Here is a 13,556-nt window from a genome sequence, read left to right on the forward strand (position 1 = left end):
TCTCTCCTTCCTTTATTAAATAGTGGGGTTATATTTGCCACCCTCCAATCTGCAGGAACTGTTCCATAATCTATAGAATTTTGGAAGATGACAACCAATGCATCCACTGTTTCCATGGCTAACTCTTTTAGTACTTTGGGATGCAGATTATCAGGCCCTGGGGATTTATCGACTTTCAGTCCCATTAATTTCTCCAGCGCTATTTTTTTTACTAATACTAATTTCTTTTAATTCCTCCTTCTCACTAGACCCTTGGTTCCCTAGCATTTCTGGGAAGTTATTTGTGTCCTCTTCTGTGAAGACAGAACCAAAGTATTTGTTTAATTGCTCTGCCATTCCCTTGTTCCCCATTATAAATTCTCCCGTTTCTGACTGTAAGGGACCTAATTTGTCTTCACTAATCTTTTTCTTTTTACATACTGGTAGAGCTTTTACAATCTGCATTTATGTTCCTTGCAAGTTTACTCTCATACTCTCTTTTTTCCCCCTCTTAACTCTTTTTTGCTGAACTCTAAACTGCTCCCATCCTCAGGCTTGCTACTTTTTCTGGCAACTTTATATCTTTGGATCTAATACTATCCTTAATTTCTTTTGTTAGCCATGGTTGGGCCGCTTTTCCTTTTGTGTTTTTGTGCCAGAAAGGAATGTTGCAATCCATGCATTCATTCTTTAAATGTTAGCCATTGTCTATCCACCGTCATGCCTTTTAATGAAGCTCCCCAATCTATCATAGCCAACTCACTCCTCATACCTTCGTAGTTTCCTTTGTTTAGATTTAGGACCCTAGTTTCGAATTGGACTTCTTCACTTTCCATCTTAATGAAGAATCCTATCATGTTATAGTCACTCTTCCTTAAAGGACCCCGCACAACGAGATTATTAATTAACCCCTTTCATTGCACAGTACCCAATCTAGGATAGCCTGTTCGCTAGTTGGTTCCTCAACGTACTGGTCTAAAAAACCATCTCGTACACACTCCAGGAATTCATCCTCCACAGTATTATTGCTAATTTGGTTTGACCAGTCTATATGTAGATTAAAGTCACCCATGATTACTGTAATACCCTGGTTACATGCATCTCTAATTTCCTGTTTGATGCCATCCCCCTCATTACCACTACTGTTTGGGGGCCTATAGACAACTCCCACCAATGTTTTCTGCCCCTTGGTGCTTCTTAGCTCCACCCAGACTGATTCTACATCTTGATTTTCTGAGCCAATATCCTTTCTCACTATTGCTCTGATTTCATCCTTTACTAACAACGCCACCCCACTTGCTTTTCCTTTTTGCCTGTCCTTCCTAAATATCGAATGTCCTTGGATATTCAGCTCCCAGCCTTGGTCACCCTGCAGCCATATCTCCGTAATCGCAATTATATCGTATCCGTTTATATCTATTTGCGCTGTTAATTCGTCTACCTTATTATGAAATGCTTCGTGCATTCAGATACAGTGCCTTTAGATTTGTCTTTTTAACATTTTTAGACATCTTGACTTTTTTGTACTATGGCCCTATTTGTCTTATTACCATTTTTTCTTACCCGGACCCTATTTGTTAGTGCACTCCTTTGTTTGTACGCTCTGTCCCTTCCTGACACAATCTGGTTATCCTTACCCCAATCCCTTTCCTGCACTGCTTCCTTGTCTTTTCTCTTTAGCAATCTAGATTTCTCTCCACCAGGACCCTCCCCCCCCCCCCCCCTTATTTAGATTAAAGCCCTATCTACCTCCCCAGTTATTCGATTTGCTAGAACTCTGGTCCCAGCATGGTTCAGGTGTAGTCCGTCCCAATGGAACAGCTCTCTCTTTCCCCAGTACTGGTGTTCCTGTGTTGCTCCACACTGGATTGTTCAATCTTCAAGAAACAAGTACAGTATAATAGCTAAAAATAAATCAAGAGGGGACTGGCTGATATGGTGAGTTAGATACTGCTCTTTTGCCTTTAAACCTAATTGACGGGTCAAAAATCTCTCATCTGTTAACAATAAAAGAGTTTGAGTTTCAGGATTCTCAATCAAACTTTTTTAATAGGCCTTGACTCACAGCACAAAACTGCCCCTAATTTGGTACTAAGTTGTTAATCTCACTCAAATAAGCAACATTATAACTGGAATAAAAATGGAGTGCTGGAAATACACAGCAGGTCAGTCAACATCTGTAAAGAGAAAGGACAGGTTAACATTTTGGGTATGAACTGAAAACTGAAGCTTCTTTGTAGGATGGGAAAGATTTTTTTTTAAAAGGAAGGGGGCCAACAAAAGACACAACAGATACTAGTGAGTTTAAAAGGAGAGAGAGGGCCTAGGAAAAGTGAAGGGGAAGAGCGATTTGCTTGCATCCCATAGTTGCTTGATATTACAGAACTTCCCACCTAAAAAAAAAAAGAGAAAATGTTTTTTCACACTCTTTTAGCTGTCCTGGTCCTCTGTCCCACATCATCCTTCGTCTCATCCAACACTAATGAAAAACCTATTTCTTCATTTCAGGCAACAAGGAGCAGAAACTCAATCAACTTTTGAATTCAAGCAAATCACTCTTGCATAAGAACATAAGAAATAGGAGCAGGAGTAGGCCATATGGCCCCTCGGGCCTGCTCCGCCATTCAATAGGATCATGGCTGATCCGAACCTAGACTCACGTCCACTTCCCTGCCTGCTCCCCGTAACCACTAATTTCCTTATCAGCTAGGAAACTGTCTATCTCCGTTTTTAAATTTATTTAATGTCGCAGCTTCCACAGCTCTCTGAGGTAGCAAATTCCATAGATTTACCACCCTCTGAGTGAAGAAGTTTCTCCTCATCTCAGTTTTGAAAGGGCAGCCCCTTATTCTAAGATTATGCCCCCTAGTTCTAGTCTCACCCATCAGTGGAAACATCCTCCCCACATCCACCCGATCAAGCCCCCTCACAATCTTATGTTTCGATAAGATCGCCTCTCATTCTTCTGAATTCCAATGAGTAGAGGCCCAACCTACTCAGCCTTTCCTCATAAATCAACCCCCTCATCTCCGGAATAACCGTGTGAACCTTCTCTGAACCGCCTCGAGAGCAAGTATATCTTTTCTTAAATATGGAAACCAAAACTGCATGCAGTACCCTGTATAACTGAAGCAAGACTTCCCTGCTTTTATACTCCATCCCCCTTGCAATAAAAGCCAAGATTCCATTGGCCTTCCTGATCACCTGCTGTACCTGCATACTAACCGTCTGTGTTTCATGCACCAGGACCCCCAGATCCCTTTGTACTGTAGCACTTTGCAGTTTCTCTCCATTTAGATAATAACTTGCTCTTTGATTTTTTCTGCCAAAGTGCACCTCACACTTTCCAACATTATATTCCATCTGCCAAATTTCTGCCCACTCACTTAGCCTGTCTATGTCCTTTTGCAGGTTTTTTATGTCCTCCTCATTCACTGCTTTCCCTCCTATCATTGTATCGTCGGCAAACTTGGATATGTTGCACTTGGTCCCTTCCTCCAAATCGTTAATATAGATTGTAAAGAGTTGGGGTCCCAGCACTGACCCCTGCGGAACACCACTAGTTACTGATTGCCAACCCGAGAATGAACCATTTATCCCAACTCTGTTTTCTGTTAGATAGCCAATCTTCCACCCATGCCAGTATATTACCCCCAATCCTGTGATTTTTTTATCTTGTGCAGTAATCTTTTGTGTGGCACCTTGTCAAATGCCTTTTGGAAGTCCAAATACACCACATCCACTGGTTCCCCTTTATCCACCCTGTTTGTTATGCCCTCAAAGAATTTGAGCAAATTTGTCAAACATGACTTCCCCTTTGTAAAACCATGCTGACTCTGTCCGATTAAATTATGCTTATCCAAATGTCCTGTTACTGCTTCCTTAATAATGGACTCCAACATTTTACCAACCACAGATGTTAGGCTAACTGGTCTATAGTTTCCAGCCTTTTGTCTACCTCCCTTTTTAAATAAGGGCGTTACATTAGCAGTTTTCCAATCTGCCGGGACCTTTCCTGAATCCAGGGAGTTTTGGAAAATTACCACCAATACATCCGCAATCCCTACCGCTACTTCTCTTCCCCTTCAATTTTTTCTGACCTTAACTAACCATTGCCTTTTTTCTTCTCCCATTCCTTTTTTTCCTCCCTTCTACCCTACTAAAAAGTTTGCTTATTTTTAAGTGTTCTCAAGAAGGGTACACACCCAAAATATTAACTAGTCTTTTCTCTTTACAGAAGCTGACGGACAACCTGCATATTTTCAGCATTTTCAACAACAACTTTGATTTATATAGCACATGTAATGTAAGAAAGAATGCCGAAAAACATCCCAAGGCACTTCACGGCCATGTAATCTGATAAAAATCAATACCAAACCAAAGAAGGAGCTAGTAGGAGGGGTGACTAAAAGCTAGGTCAAGAATGGGTTTTAAGGAGGAAAGGGAGGTGGAGAGGTTTAGGGAGGCAATTCCAGAGCTTGGGACTTAAACAGCTGGAGGCACGGCTGCCACTAATAGGGCAAATAAAGGGGAGAATGCACAAGAAGCCTTACAGTTTTTTTTTTCTTTTTGTTTGCACAGGATGCATAATATGGTAAATGAAGAAAATGTTTATGGGGAAAGGTACATTATAAGTTGCTCTCTTGATATTGGAACAGAGGCATATTGATGAGGCAAAGTAGAAGGAGCTTTAAGGTGCTTTTACATTGTATTCGGCATATTCCATGCGCTGCTCTCCCCGGATTATATTTTATTCAGAATTCCACCTCTCACCATAAGCACTGCAAAATACAAATGTGCACACAAGCAGCATTATAAAGTAATCACATGGATGTCACAATGTACTTTTTCAGGTCCCTTGCCTTCCAGCTGCGGGCAGGCCTGGGAAAATTATCGAAGTAAAACAGCCCATAAAAGAGCTTAATGCAAAGAAAGTAAAAGTTTTTTGATGAGATTTCTAGCTTACCATTGTTTTCAACACGAGTTAATTGTGTGCTTCTGCAATGCATACATCGTGATATTTCATATTGTAATGCAAGCACCAAGACATTCGAACCCAGCTGACTGCATTTAGTGAATGAGGAGTGAAGGTTCGAGAAACCACTGCAGATTTTGATTGACCCATGAAAAAGGAATACTGTCGAAACTAGAAGTGCTTAAGCTGACGTGGAAAACCTGAAATGCATTCTCCAGCACTAACATCCCTCGCTTCGTTGAGCAGAAGATTTACAAAGATAAAGCTTAAAAGTTAGAAAAAGAAAAATTGCTAATTAAGTAGATTAGCAAGTAATCCTTTCGCAAAATGCCAAGAAGTGCCATTAAATCAAAACTGTTCCTTTAACATCATTCTTTGATGAAGTAACAGAGGGTTGATGAGGGTAGTGCAGTTGCTGTTGTGTATATAGTCTTTCAAAAGGCGTTTGATAAAAGTACCGCATCATAGACTTGTTAGCAAAATTAAAGCCATTGGGATTAAAGAGACAGTGCCAGCATGGATACAAAATTGGCTAAGGGACAGGAAGCAGAGAGTAGTGGTGAACGGGTGGATGTTTTTCAGACTGGAGGGAAATATACAGTGGTGTTCCTCAGGGGTCAGTATTAGGACCAATGTTCTCACTAAGCTGTGCAGTCATCTGCAAGGTTCTGCGCAGGCTGTTCACTGGTTTTTACATTGTAGATACCATGCATGCGCAAAAATTTGAATGAGCCGCGCATTGGGAGAGGCCGGCTGTGCAGGAGTCAGTGCAGCTTACGGGGAACATTGATTAGGACCACTGCTCTTTTTGATATATATTAATGATCTGGACTTGGTTATACAGGACATAATTTCAAAGTTTGCAGATGACTTGAAAATGTAGTAAACAATAAGGAGGATAGTAACAGACTTCAGAAGGACATAGTCTGGTGGAATGGACAGACACATAGCAGATGAAATTTAATGCAGAGAAGTGTGAAGGTTACATTTTGATGGGGAGAATGTGAAGAGGCAATATGAACTAAATGGTACAATTTTAAAGGGGGTGCAAGAACAGAGCTGGAGCTGTATGTACATAAATCTTTGAAGGTTGCAGGGCAAGTTGAGATGGCTGTTAAAAAAGCATATGGCATCCTTGGCTTTATTAACGGAGGAATAGAGTACAAAAGCAAGGAAGTTATGCTAAACCTTTATAAAATACTGGTTAGGCCTCAGCTGGAGTATTGTGTTCAATTCTGGGCACCACACTTTAGGTAGAATATCAAGGGCTATGATGGGCTGAATAGCCGCCTCCTGTGCTGGTTCTAAGATTCTAAAAACGTGTATGCATTAAGATAAACATTACCAACTTTTGGAGCAAGACAAGAAAACGATGAGAAAACAGATCGGGGCAAATATTATTGGAGAACAAATGCCATTCTGCAAAAAAGTATATTTTTACATGTAAAAGCAAATTGCAAATGTTTGCAAGAAAAAATCAGCAATAATTACTGTATTGACAGGTTGTAATTTAAATCTTTTCAAAGAAACGCCTATAGATTCTGTCTGTGTTCGGCTTGTAGGTTCCACTATCTAGTTTTAATACCAGCTACTATTTTACTGGATGTCCTGGCCCTTTCAGTGGTAAAAGATACAAAGAGAGTGAAATCAGTAATCTGTGAGAGATGTATCAAAAGAGTGACACACACGAGGAAGACAGAAGAGATAAAGGAAGTCCTAAATTTGCAGCAAGAATGACAGAAGTATAGAGATGACAATGAGAGAAAATGTTTGAGAGCCGCATAGAGAGAAAAATAAAAATAGATATCAACTAACAGCCCAGCTAGTGAAAGGAGCAGAAGCCAAAATCCCATGCCTGTGTCCTGAAACAATGCATCCATCAAGATTAGCCATGGACCAAGCTCCCTGCCAATATTAATTAGGTGAGAAAATGCTGGGTCTTGGCGCTCAGCAGCAGAGTGTAGACAGTGTGACCTGAGGAGACATGGATGGGTAGTTGTTCATGAGAGGAATGAAGGAGGTGCTTCACCTCTTGAGTATTAAACCCATAACCTTCTATCAATGCTCAATGCCATGGGATATTCCCTGAACAATATTTGGTAAGCTTGACTGCCAAGTTGAAATGTATAGGTCTTTAAATGGGCACAGTGATGAGCAGGGAACCTGCTTTGAGGCCTTTACCAGTGGCAATATAGAAACAACCACCAGGGGATGTTATAAACTTGACTCATTTGTCCCACATTGTTTCCTGCCTCTCTCCATAATATTCCGCAGCCTCTGTTCATTACTTTTCCCAGCTGAAATTGAGACCGCATCATGGTGGAAAATGGGAGCTATGGGCCCCATGTCCGATCATACAGTACTACAGAATGTGGAAACATTGATGCACAGAGCTGTCTTAATCCAACTTTAAAAATAAATCTGATAATTTTCTTATAAAATGTAATGCAGACTAAGGTGACAGTAGAAGGATGCCCCTCTCCCAAACCAATAAATGGAAAACCACTTATTCAGAGACAATTTTGTACTTCCTGAATCAGTAATTATTTGAAATCTGGTTCCCATTCCGGGCCCACTACCAGCAGCTGGTCGGCAAGTAAACATCCCACACATGGATCATATTATGCACCAAGATGCATGGAGCATCCTGTGCCTTTTACTCCCCAGGTAAAAGCTCTGGTATAACTAAAATCAGTCAGGGACCAACACAGTGGGCAAGCACAGCAGTACACAATAACACCATTACTACTCCTTGAATCTGTCTCCAGGGTCAAGCCACTCAATATCACAGTGTACGATATAAAATGAATAATGTATATTAACATGTTTTAAGCAAACAAGTTCAATAAAAAAAATACAAAAAATTAAAGCAGAGGAGTCATCAATGCTTATTCCAAGCTGATGGAATGACATGTTTCATTCATAGCACTGTGCCATTAGAAAATATGTCCTATAGTTTAAGTGCTCCCATAGTTCTCAACAAGTAAATGTCATAGTGCATGTTCCCCCTTGTATTGTGGTTTTATGAGTATCCGTGCAGCTCAGTGTGAAAGACTTGCGGGGTGGGGGGTCAATTTTGACTTTAGGCGGGCAGCGGAATGAGCCATTTTGAAGGCCCGGCTTCATTTTCTTACAGGCAGTTCACCGATCAGCGGGGTGCGAATTCCGGTAGCTCTAAGATGGAGCCGAGCTGGAAGCTCTATCTGCATAGGGGCGGCATCTCTGAGGGAGGGGAATGCAGACAAGTCGGCAGAGGGCTGAAAGGTTTTGTTGGGTGCAGGAGGAATATTCATAGTCCACCTGGCCCCACAAAAATCTTTCAATTAAAAAAAAAAGTAACCTTTTTCTGAAAGGCCTGCAGTGGTTGCTTTAAGAACCGTTGGCTAGCCCACTCAATACTTGGTACCAACCGGTGGAATGTGCACGGTGCACACTATGCTCATTCGTACCTCCAAAATTTGAGATTATCATATTACAAATAGGCTCCCACCTGTAACAGATGGGCACTTGGGCTGACCTGAAGGCCCCAACAAAATTTGTGGCACACAAGTGCCAGGCAATGATTATCTCCAACAAGAGAAAGTCTAACCACCACCCCTTGACATTACCATCGTCGAATCCCCCACCACCAACATTCTGAAACTCACGGGCTCCAAGCTCCGCGCAAAGCCCTGTGCAATATTGGACTCCACCATGTCCTTGACACTGACAAGAGGCTCTCTGGCAGGCTTGCCATTGCACCTAGCATTTCTGTGTGCATGCCCATCACCCTTCTTCTGAAAGCCGCCCCATCAAGGTCATCATCTGAGTCCTGTGCAGCAGAACTCGTGCGCGAAATTGCCCTCTGAGGAGCTGGCACCTGACTACCCTTTCCCCTGGCCTAGCTGCAGCTCATTTGTGCCCGGTAACTCACCACATGCAGATCACACCTCTATATTACCCTCTAAAATGCACGCAATGCCATTTTCTGAGCTGGTGCCTGTGAGCGTCCGATGCAGTGATGGTGTGGCTTCTTCTCCTCTATCACTGTCCTCCTCCATGATTTCGGAGACTGGCTGACCAGGTTGGAGTTCTTGGGTATCTGAAAGGAGAAAGGCACAAGGGTCGGGTTGTGGGGGTTGGGGGGAAAAGCGAGATAGCCATGCATTAACCATCAGCAGCTTGTAAGTGAGTAGAGATTGTGGGATGCGGGGGAAGTGGGATGTGAGAAGAAGGATTAGGTATGAGCATACTGTCATAATTTCAACTTCCCCCACTCGCCACGGACTCTGTCTCTCCAATTATGTCTAGAACTGCTTCCTCCAGCTCCATCAGGTTCTGAAGTCTGGCTTTTCCTCCACCCGTCTGCTAATGCTCCCGGCGGTTGTGTGCCTCCTTTGCCTGCATGAGAAAAGGAAGTGTGTCTGTGAGTGTGGTGCAATGTGTTTGGGTGATGTGCCTGCCATGGTTGAATAGCTGGCAGTGTGTGCAAGGTGTGAGACATGGGTGTGAGCCTTGCAGCAATGGTAAGTGTGTATGGGTGAAGTGAAGCTATGATTGTGAGGTATTAGAGATTGTTGGTAGGTGAGTGATGGGGTATGGTGCACTGAGCAGTGTGTGAAGTTTGTGTTGCAGATGGTGGGATATGGCATTTGATGATGCATTCACTCACCTTGATCACTCGTGAGGTCCTTAAACTTTTTGCGGCACTGGATCCAGGTCCTGGGGACAACACTCATCGCAATGACGGTTTGAGCGATCTCCCACAACCTTCTGGTGTTCGGCCTTGAAGGCCTCCTAACCCCCTTCGGGTAGAAGACCTGACGCGTCTTTGTACCCCTAGGACCCAGGCCTCCAGTGCCGCATCTGAAAATCTCCTTACCCTTGCCCTTGGCTGTTGGGCTATAGCTCTATTCACAATGACAATGAAGTGCTTCTGCAACAAAGCACCTCCCCTTTAAGTAGTACAGAGAGCCTAGGCCAAACTTTATTGGCCTGTAGACTGCACCCAATGTTGCCCCCCCTGTTGAGCGCTAAATGAGCAGTAAATGAGCAGGCAGCACGAATTTTGCATTTCCAATTTCTGGACCAGTAATTAATCTGTGCAAGACATTGGTTAGGCTTCAGTTGAAGTGTGTACAATTTTGGGCGCTGCATTTTGAAAGAATTTTGGAGCCTTCAAATGTAGATTCACTAGAATGTTACCAGGCATGAGAGATTTGTGTTATGATCGGAGACTATGGTTATATTCACTGGAATAGAGAAGGCTGAGAGGGGATGTTGAAAATGTTGAAATGGTTTGAGAGATTATACAGTGAACGATTATGTCACTGGTTCGTGAATTAGTAAAAAGGAAGGCATAAATTTAGGATTAATACTAGAAGCATAAACGGAGGGTGGGGGGGGGAGGGGGAGGTGGTTAGAAGAAATATTTTCACATAAAAGCTTATTAGAATATTGAATGCATTACAACAAGTTGGTTACTGAAACCGAGTCGGTCACAGCATTTAAGGGAGAATTAGATTGTCACTTGAAGGAGAGTTGGAAATTGGGATTAGAGTTGATAGCTTTGATCTTGGGCTGGCATTGGCACAATGGGCTGAATGAACCTCCTGTGCTGACATTTTGATCATGCTTAAACAAATGTGATTGACTATCGTGAAGTTTAACTTTGAACATGTTGGCATTGTTACAGCAAAGACAAAGGCGATTGTGGTTCGATGGCTGAGTAGTTTGGGAAATACCAGGAGACGCTTTGACCTAGATTTATAAGAAAATGGAAGTCTTCTCCCTGATTGCCTTCTTCACTGCAGCACTCATCAGTGGATTTGTATATTACAACATTGACTTCAATACAGTTCACGTCGGTGCCTATTCAGGAAAGCCAAACTTTATCATTATCCTAGCTGATGACATTGGATGGGGAGATCTTGGTGCAAACTGGCCATTGACGAAGGAGACACCAAATCTGGACAAGATGGCAAAGGAGGGAATGAGGTATAATAATTTTTGTACCGTTTGCAAAGAAACATTATCCATTTCTTTACTGATTTTCAACTCTTTCCTCATGTAACCTCTAATTTGGATGTTACTTGCCTTTAGTAAGGAGAGCTTTTGACTGTTAACACTATTGCTCTTCTATAACTCAGATGTTTGATATTATTGCATAAATTTAAAGTAATTGGTAGAAGGATTAGAGGGGAGCTGAGGAGAACTTCTTTAACCCAGAGAGTGGTGGCGGTCTGGAACTCACTGCCTGAAAGGGTGGTAGAGGCAGAAACCTTCATCACATTTAAAAAGTACTTGGATATGCACTTGAAGTGCTGTAAACTGCAAGGCCAAGGACCAAGAGCTGGAAAGTGGGATTAGGCGGGATAGCTCTTTTTCGACTGGCACAGGCACGATGGGCCGAATGGCCTCCTTCTGTGCCGTAAATTTCTATGATTACTTTTGTCAGTACAATCACTGCAATAGAATGTACAATCAAAGTCCTATTTGCAAATGTTTGGTAAGAATAATGTTGCAGCCAGTGGTGGTCAGAGTAATAGAGAACAATGGATCCCTTAAGTATCTCTTATAATATGTAATGTTTTGGGTTTATGTTGGGGATTAATGCTGTTTTGAGTCTGTTATTGTGAATTTCAATGCATGCCTTTGTGAATGTTCTCACAGTGAGACATGTTAGTGCTGGAGAATGGGACATTTTACATTTTAGACACTCATAGTTATCACTAAGTACTCACCAAGACCATGGTTAGATGCAGTGTAAAGTTCCCCTAATCTACTTCTATAAAGTATCTCAGACCCAACTCCAAAAAAGAACTCCCCTTTGCACAAGAATGTGTTGACAGTGGTTTTAAATAAGGATGATGTTCGAGTGTTTGCAGAGGTTTCCATTTGCATTAGAGAGTTACCTCGGTGCTGACAGAGAAATCGTACAATAGGTAAGGAGGAGAATAAAAGTAAGATATCAGTAGCAGAGGATATGAATTGACAACCGAGCCTTGACTTGCCTTGGCTGCCCTTGCGAGGTCGTTGAACCTCTCTGCACTGTTTGGCAGTTCTTGGGGTAGCGGAGGCTCATCTGCCTTTGGCTTGTCCCTCCAAACCACTTGCAGCATCGTCTTATGGTGGGTCCTGCCCTCAGCATGCATGAGTTAAACCCTTTTGGCCCTGACCTCACCTCCATGGATGCCTCTGAGAATCCTGGTTAGCTGCTGATAACCCCACACCCCTGATGCAGCTGCCTCTTGAAATATTCTATTTGTGATTCCTGTTGTTCAAAACTAATGTCCCCCTTTAACTGGCTGCAACTTTTTAAAGGCTGAACCAGCACTCCTTCCCTCCCAATGGCAGTAATCCTCCCAGTGGTCCAAACGTACTCTGTTTTGAGGGCCGCAGGAGGAAAAGTAGTCGTTTAGCGGTGGAGTCATGTGGGTGCCTGACGGCTTTGCCACTCCACCAACTTGCAGAAAAATCCAGCAAATTTTCTTGATTACCAGATCTGGCCACTGCATGAATAGTTTTGTCCACATCTTTCCCCTTCCCACCACAAATATGCTGTTGCCTACAAAAGCTCTGCGCATGTTAGTTCACACAGTTTCCATTGAAGCCACCTGACAGCCATTTTCATACCTTGCCAAGAACAATGTCCACACTTACAGCAACTTTAGTGTCACCATAATTCGAATTGAATAAGCACACAATGCGTGTGTGCCTAGTGTTTCTTTTCACCTTGGTGCCAGTGTGTGATGTATGAGTTCTTCAACCCATTCTTGTGCTTATCAGAGATGCTACCTGAGTGGTAAGTGATGGCTGGCTGTTGTGTTCCGGTCATCCCCTGCAATGAGTGTGATGGATTTAGCTTGTCTCTTTCAACCATGTTTCTATGTTTTGTGCAAGGCAATGGCTCAGGTGGTCAGCTGAGGTGTGACTGAAAATCTCATACCTCCGTATTGAAAGCTCTGGGTATCAAGCGCAACCTCTGGTTCACCTCATAAAAAAGGAAGCGGGGTAGTAATTCCACTGCCTTGTGTATGATTGTTCTTTTACATTTTATCTGACAGTAACCACCAACTATGAAAACCATGCAGTAACAAGAAAAAAAATGCAGGCCTGTTTTCCAGTTTGCTAAATGACAGCATATTTGTAATAATTTTCAGGTTTTGCTCCTTGTTTTTTATTTCAGATTTGAGGATTTCCATGCAGCTGCCTCTACTTGTTCACCATCGCGGGCTTCTTTATTGACTGGCCGTCTGGGGTTACGGAATGGTGTTACCCATAATTTTGCTGTAAGCTCAGTTGCTGGCCTGCCGCTGAATGAAACTACATTGGCGGAAGTTCTAAAGGAAGCCAATTATTCTACAGCAGTAATTGGTATTTACAGCTTTAGTTCTTTTCCCCCCCCCCCCTTTCCTATGTAATGACTCCAATGTTCTTCTGTACATCTGCAAGTGACACTACTAAAGGATATAACATCTTGCCTATGATCAGCACAGATAAAAAGCCAAGTGCCCTGGAAGAGAGACAAATGTTACTTATTTTTACATTAGATTTGGAATGCAGCCTTAATTTTTGTGACATTCATTTATATTGCACTAGCTGAAGTGCCCGGCGGTGCCGA

General features: G+C 42.5%; 2 protein-coding genes across 4 annotated transcripts in view; both read left to right on the forward strand.

Moving 5' to 3' along the window:
- LOC147102833 (archaemetzincin-2) overlaps nt 1-10,761 on the forward strand; it is a 133,510-nt gene extending 122,749 nt beyond the window's left edge. The window contains exon 8 of the mRNA XM_085963714.1: nt 10,629-10,761. Within this exon, the coding sequence (XP_085819840.1) occupies nt 10,629-10,661 (33 nt within the window). The 3' untranslated portion in view covers nt 10,662-10,761. The remainder of the gene's footprint in view (nt 1-10,628) is intronic.
- arsg (arylsulfatase G) overlaps nt 10,710-13,556 on the forward strand; it is a 121,292-nt gene continuing 118,445 nt past the window's right edge. For all 3 annotated transcript variants that reach the window (XM_085963701.1, XM_085963702.1, XM_085963703.1), the window contains exons 1-2: nt 10,710-10,930; nt 13,122-13,309. In XM_085963701.1, the coding sequence (XP_085819827.1) occupies nt 10,710-10,930; nt 13,122-13,309 (409 nt within the window). The remainder of the gene's footprint in view (nt 10,931-13,121; nt 13,310-13,556) is intronic.

This window comes from Somniosus microcephalus, chromosome 21 (genome assembly GCF_052327205.1).
Source record: "Somniosus microcephalus isolate GS21.2 chromosome 21, FLI_Smic_1.0, whole genome shotgun sequence".
NCBI lineage: Eukaryota > Metazoa > Chordata > Chondrichthyes > Squaliformes > Somniosidae > Somniosus > Somniosus microcephalus.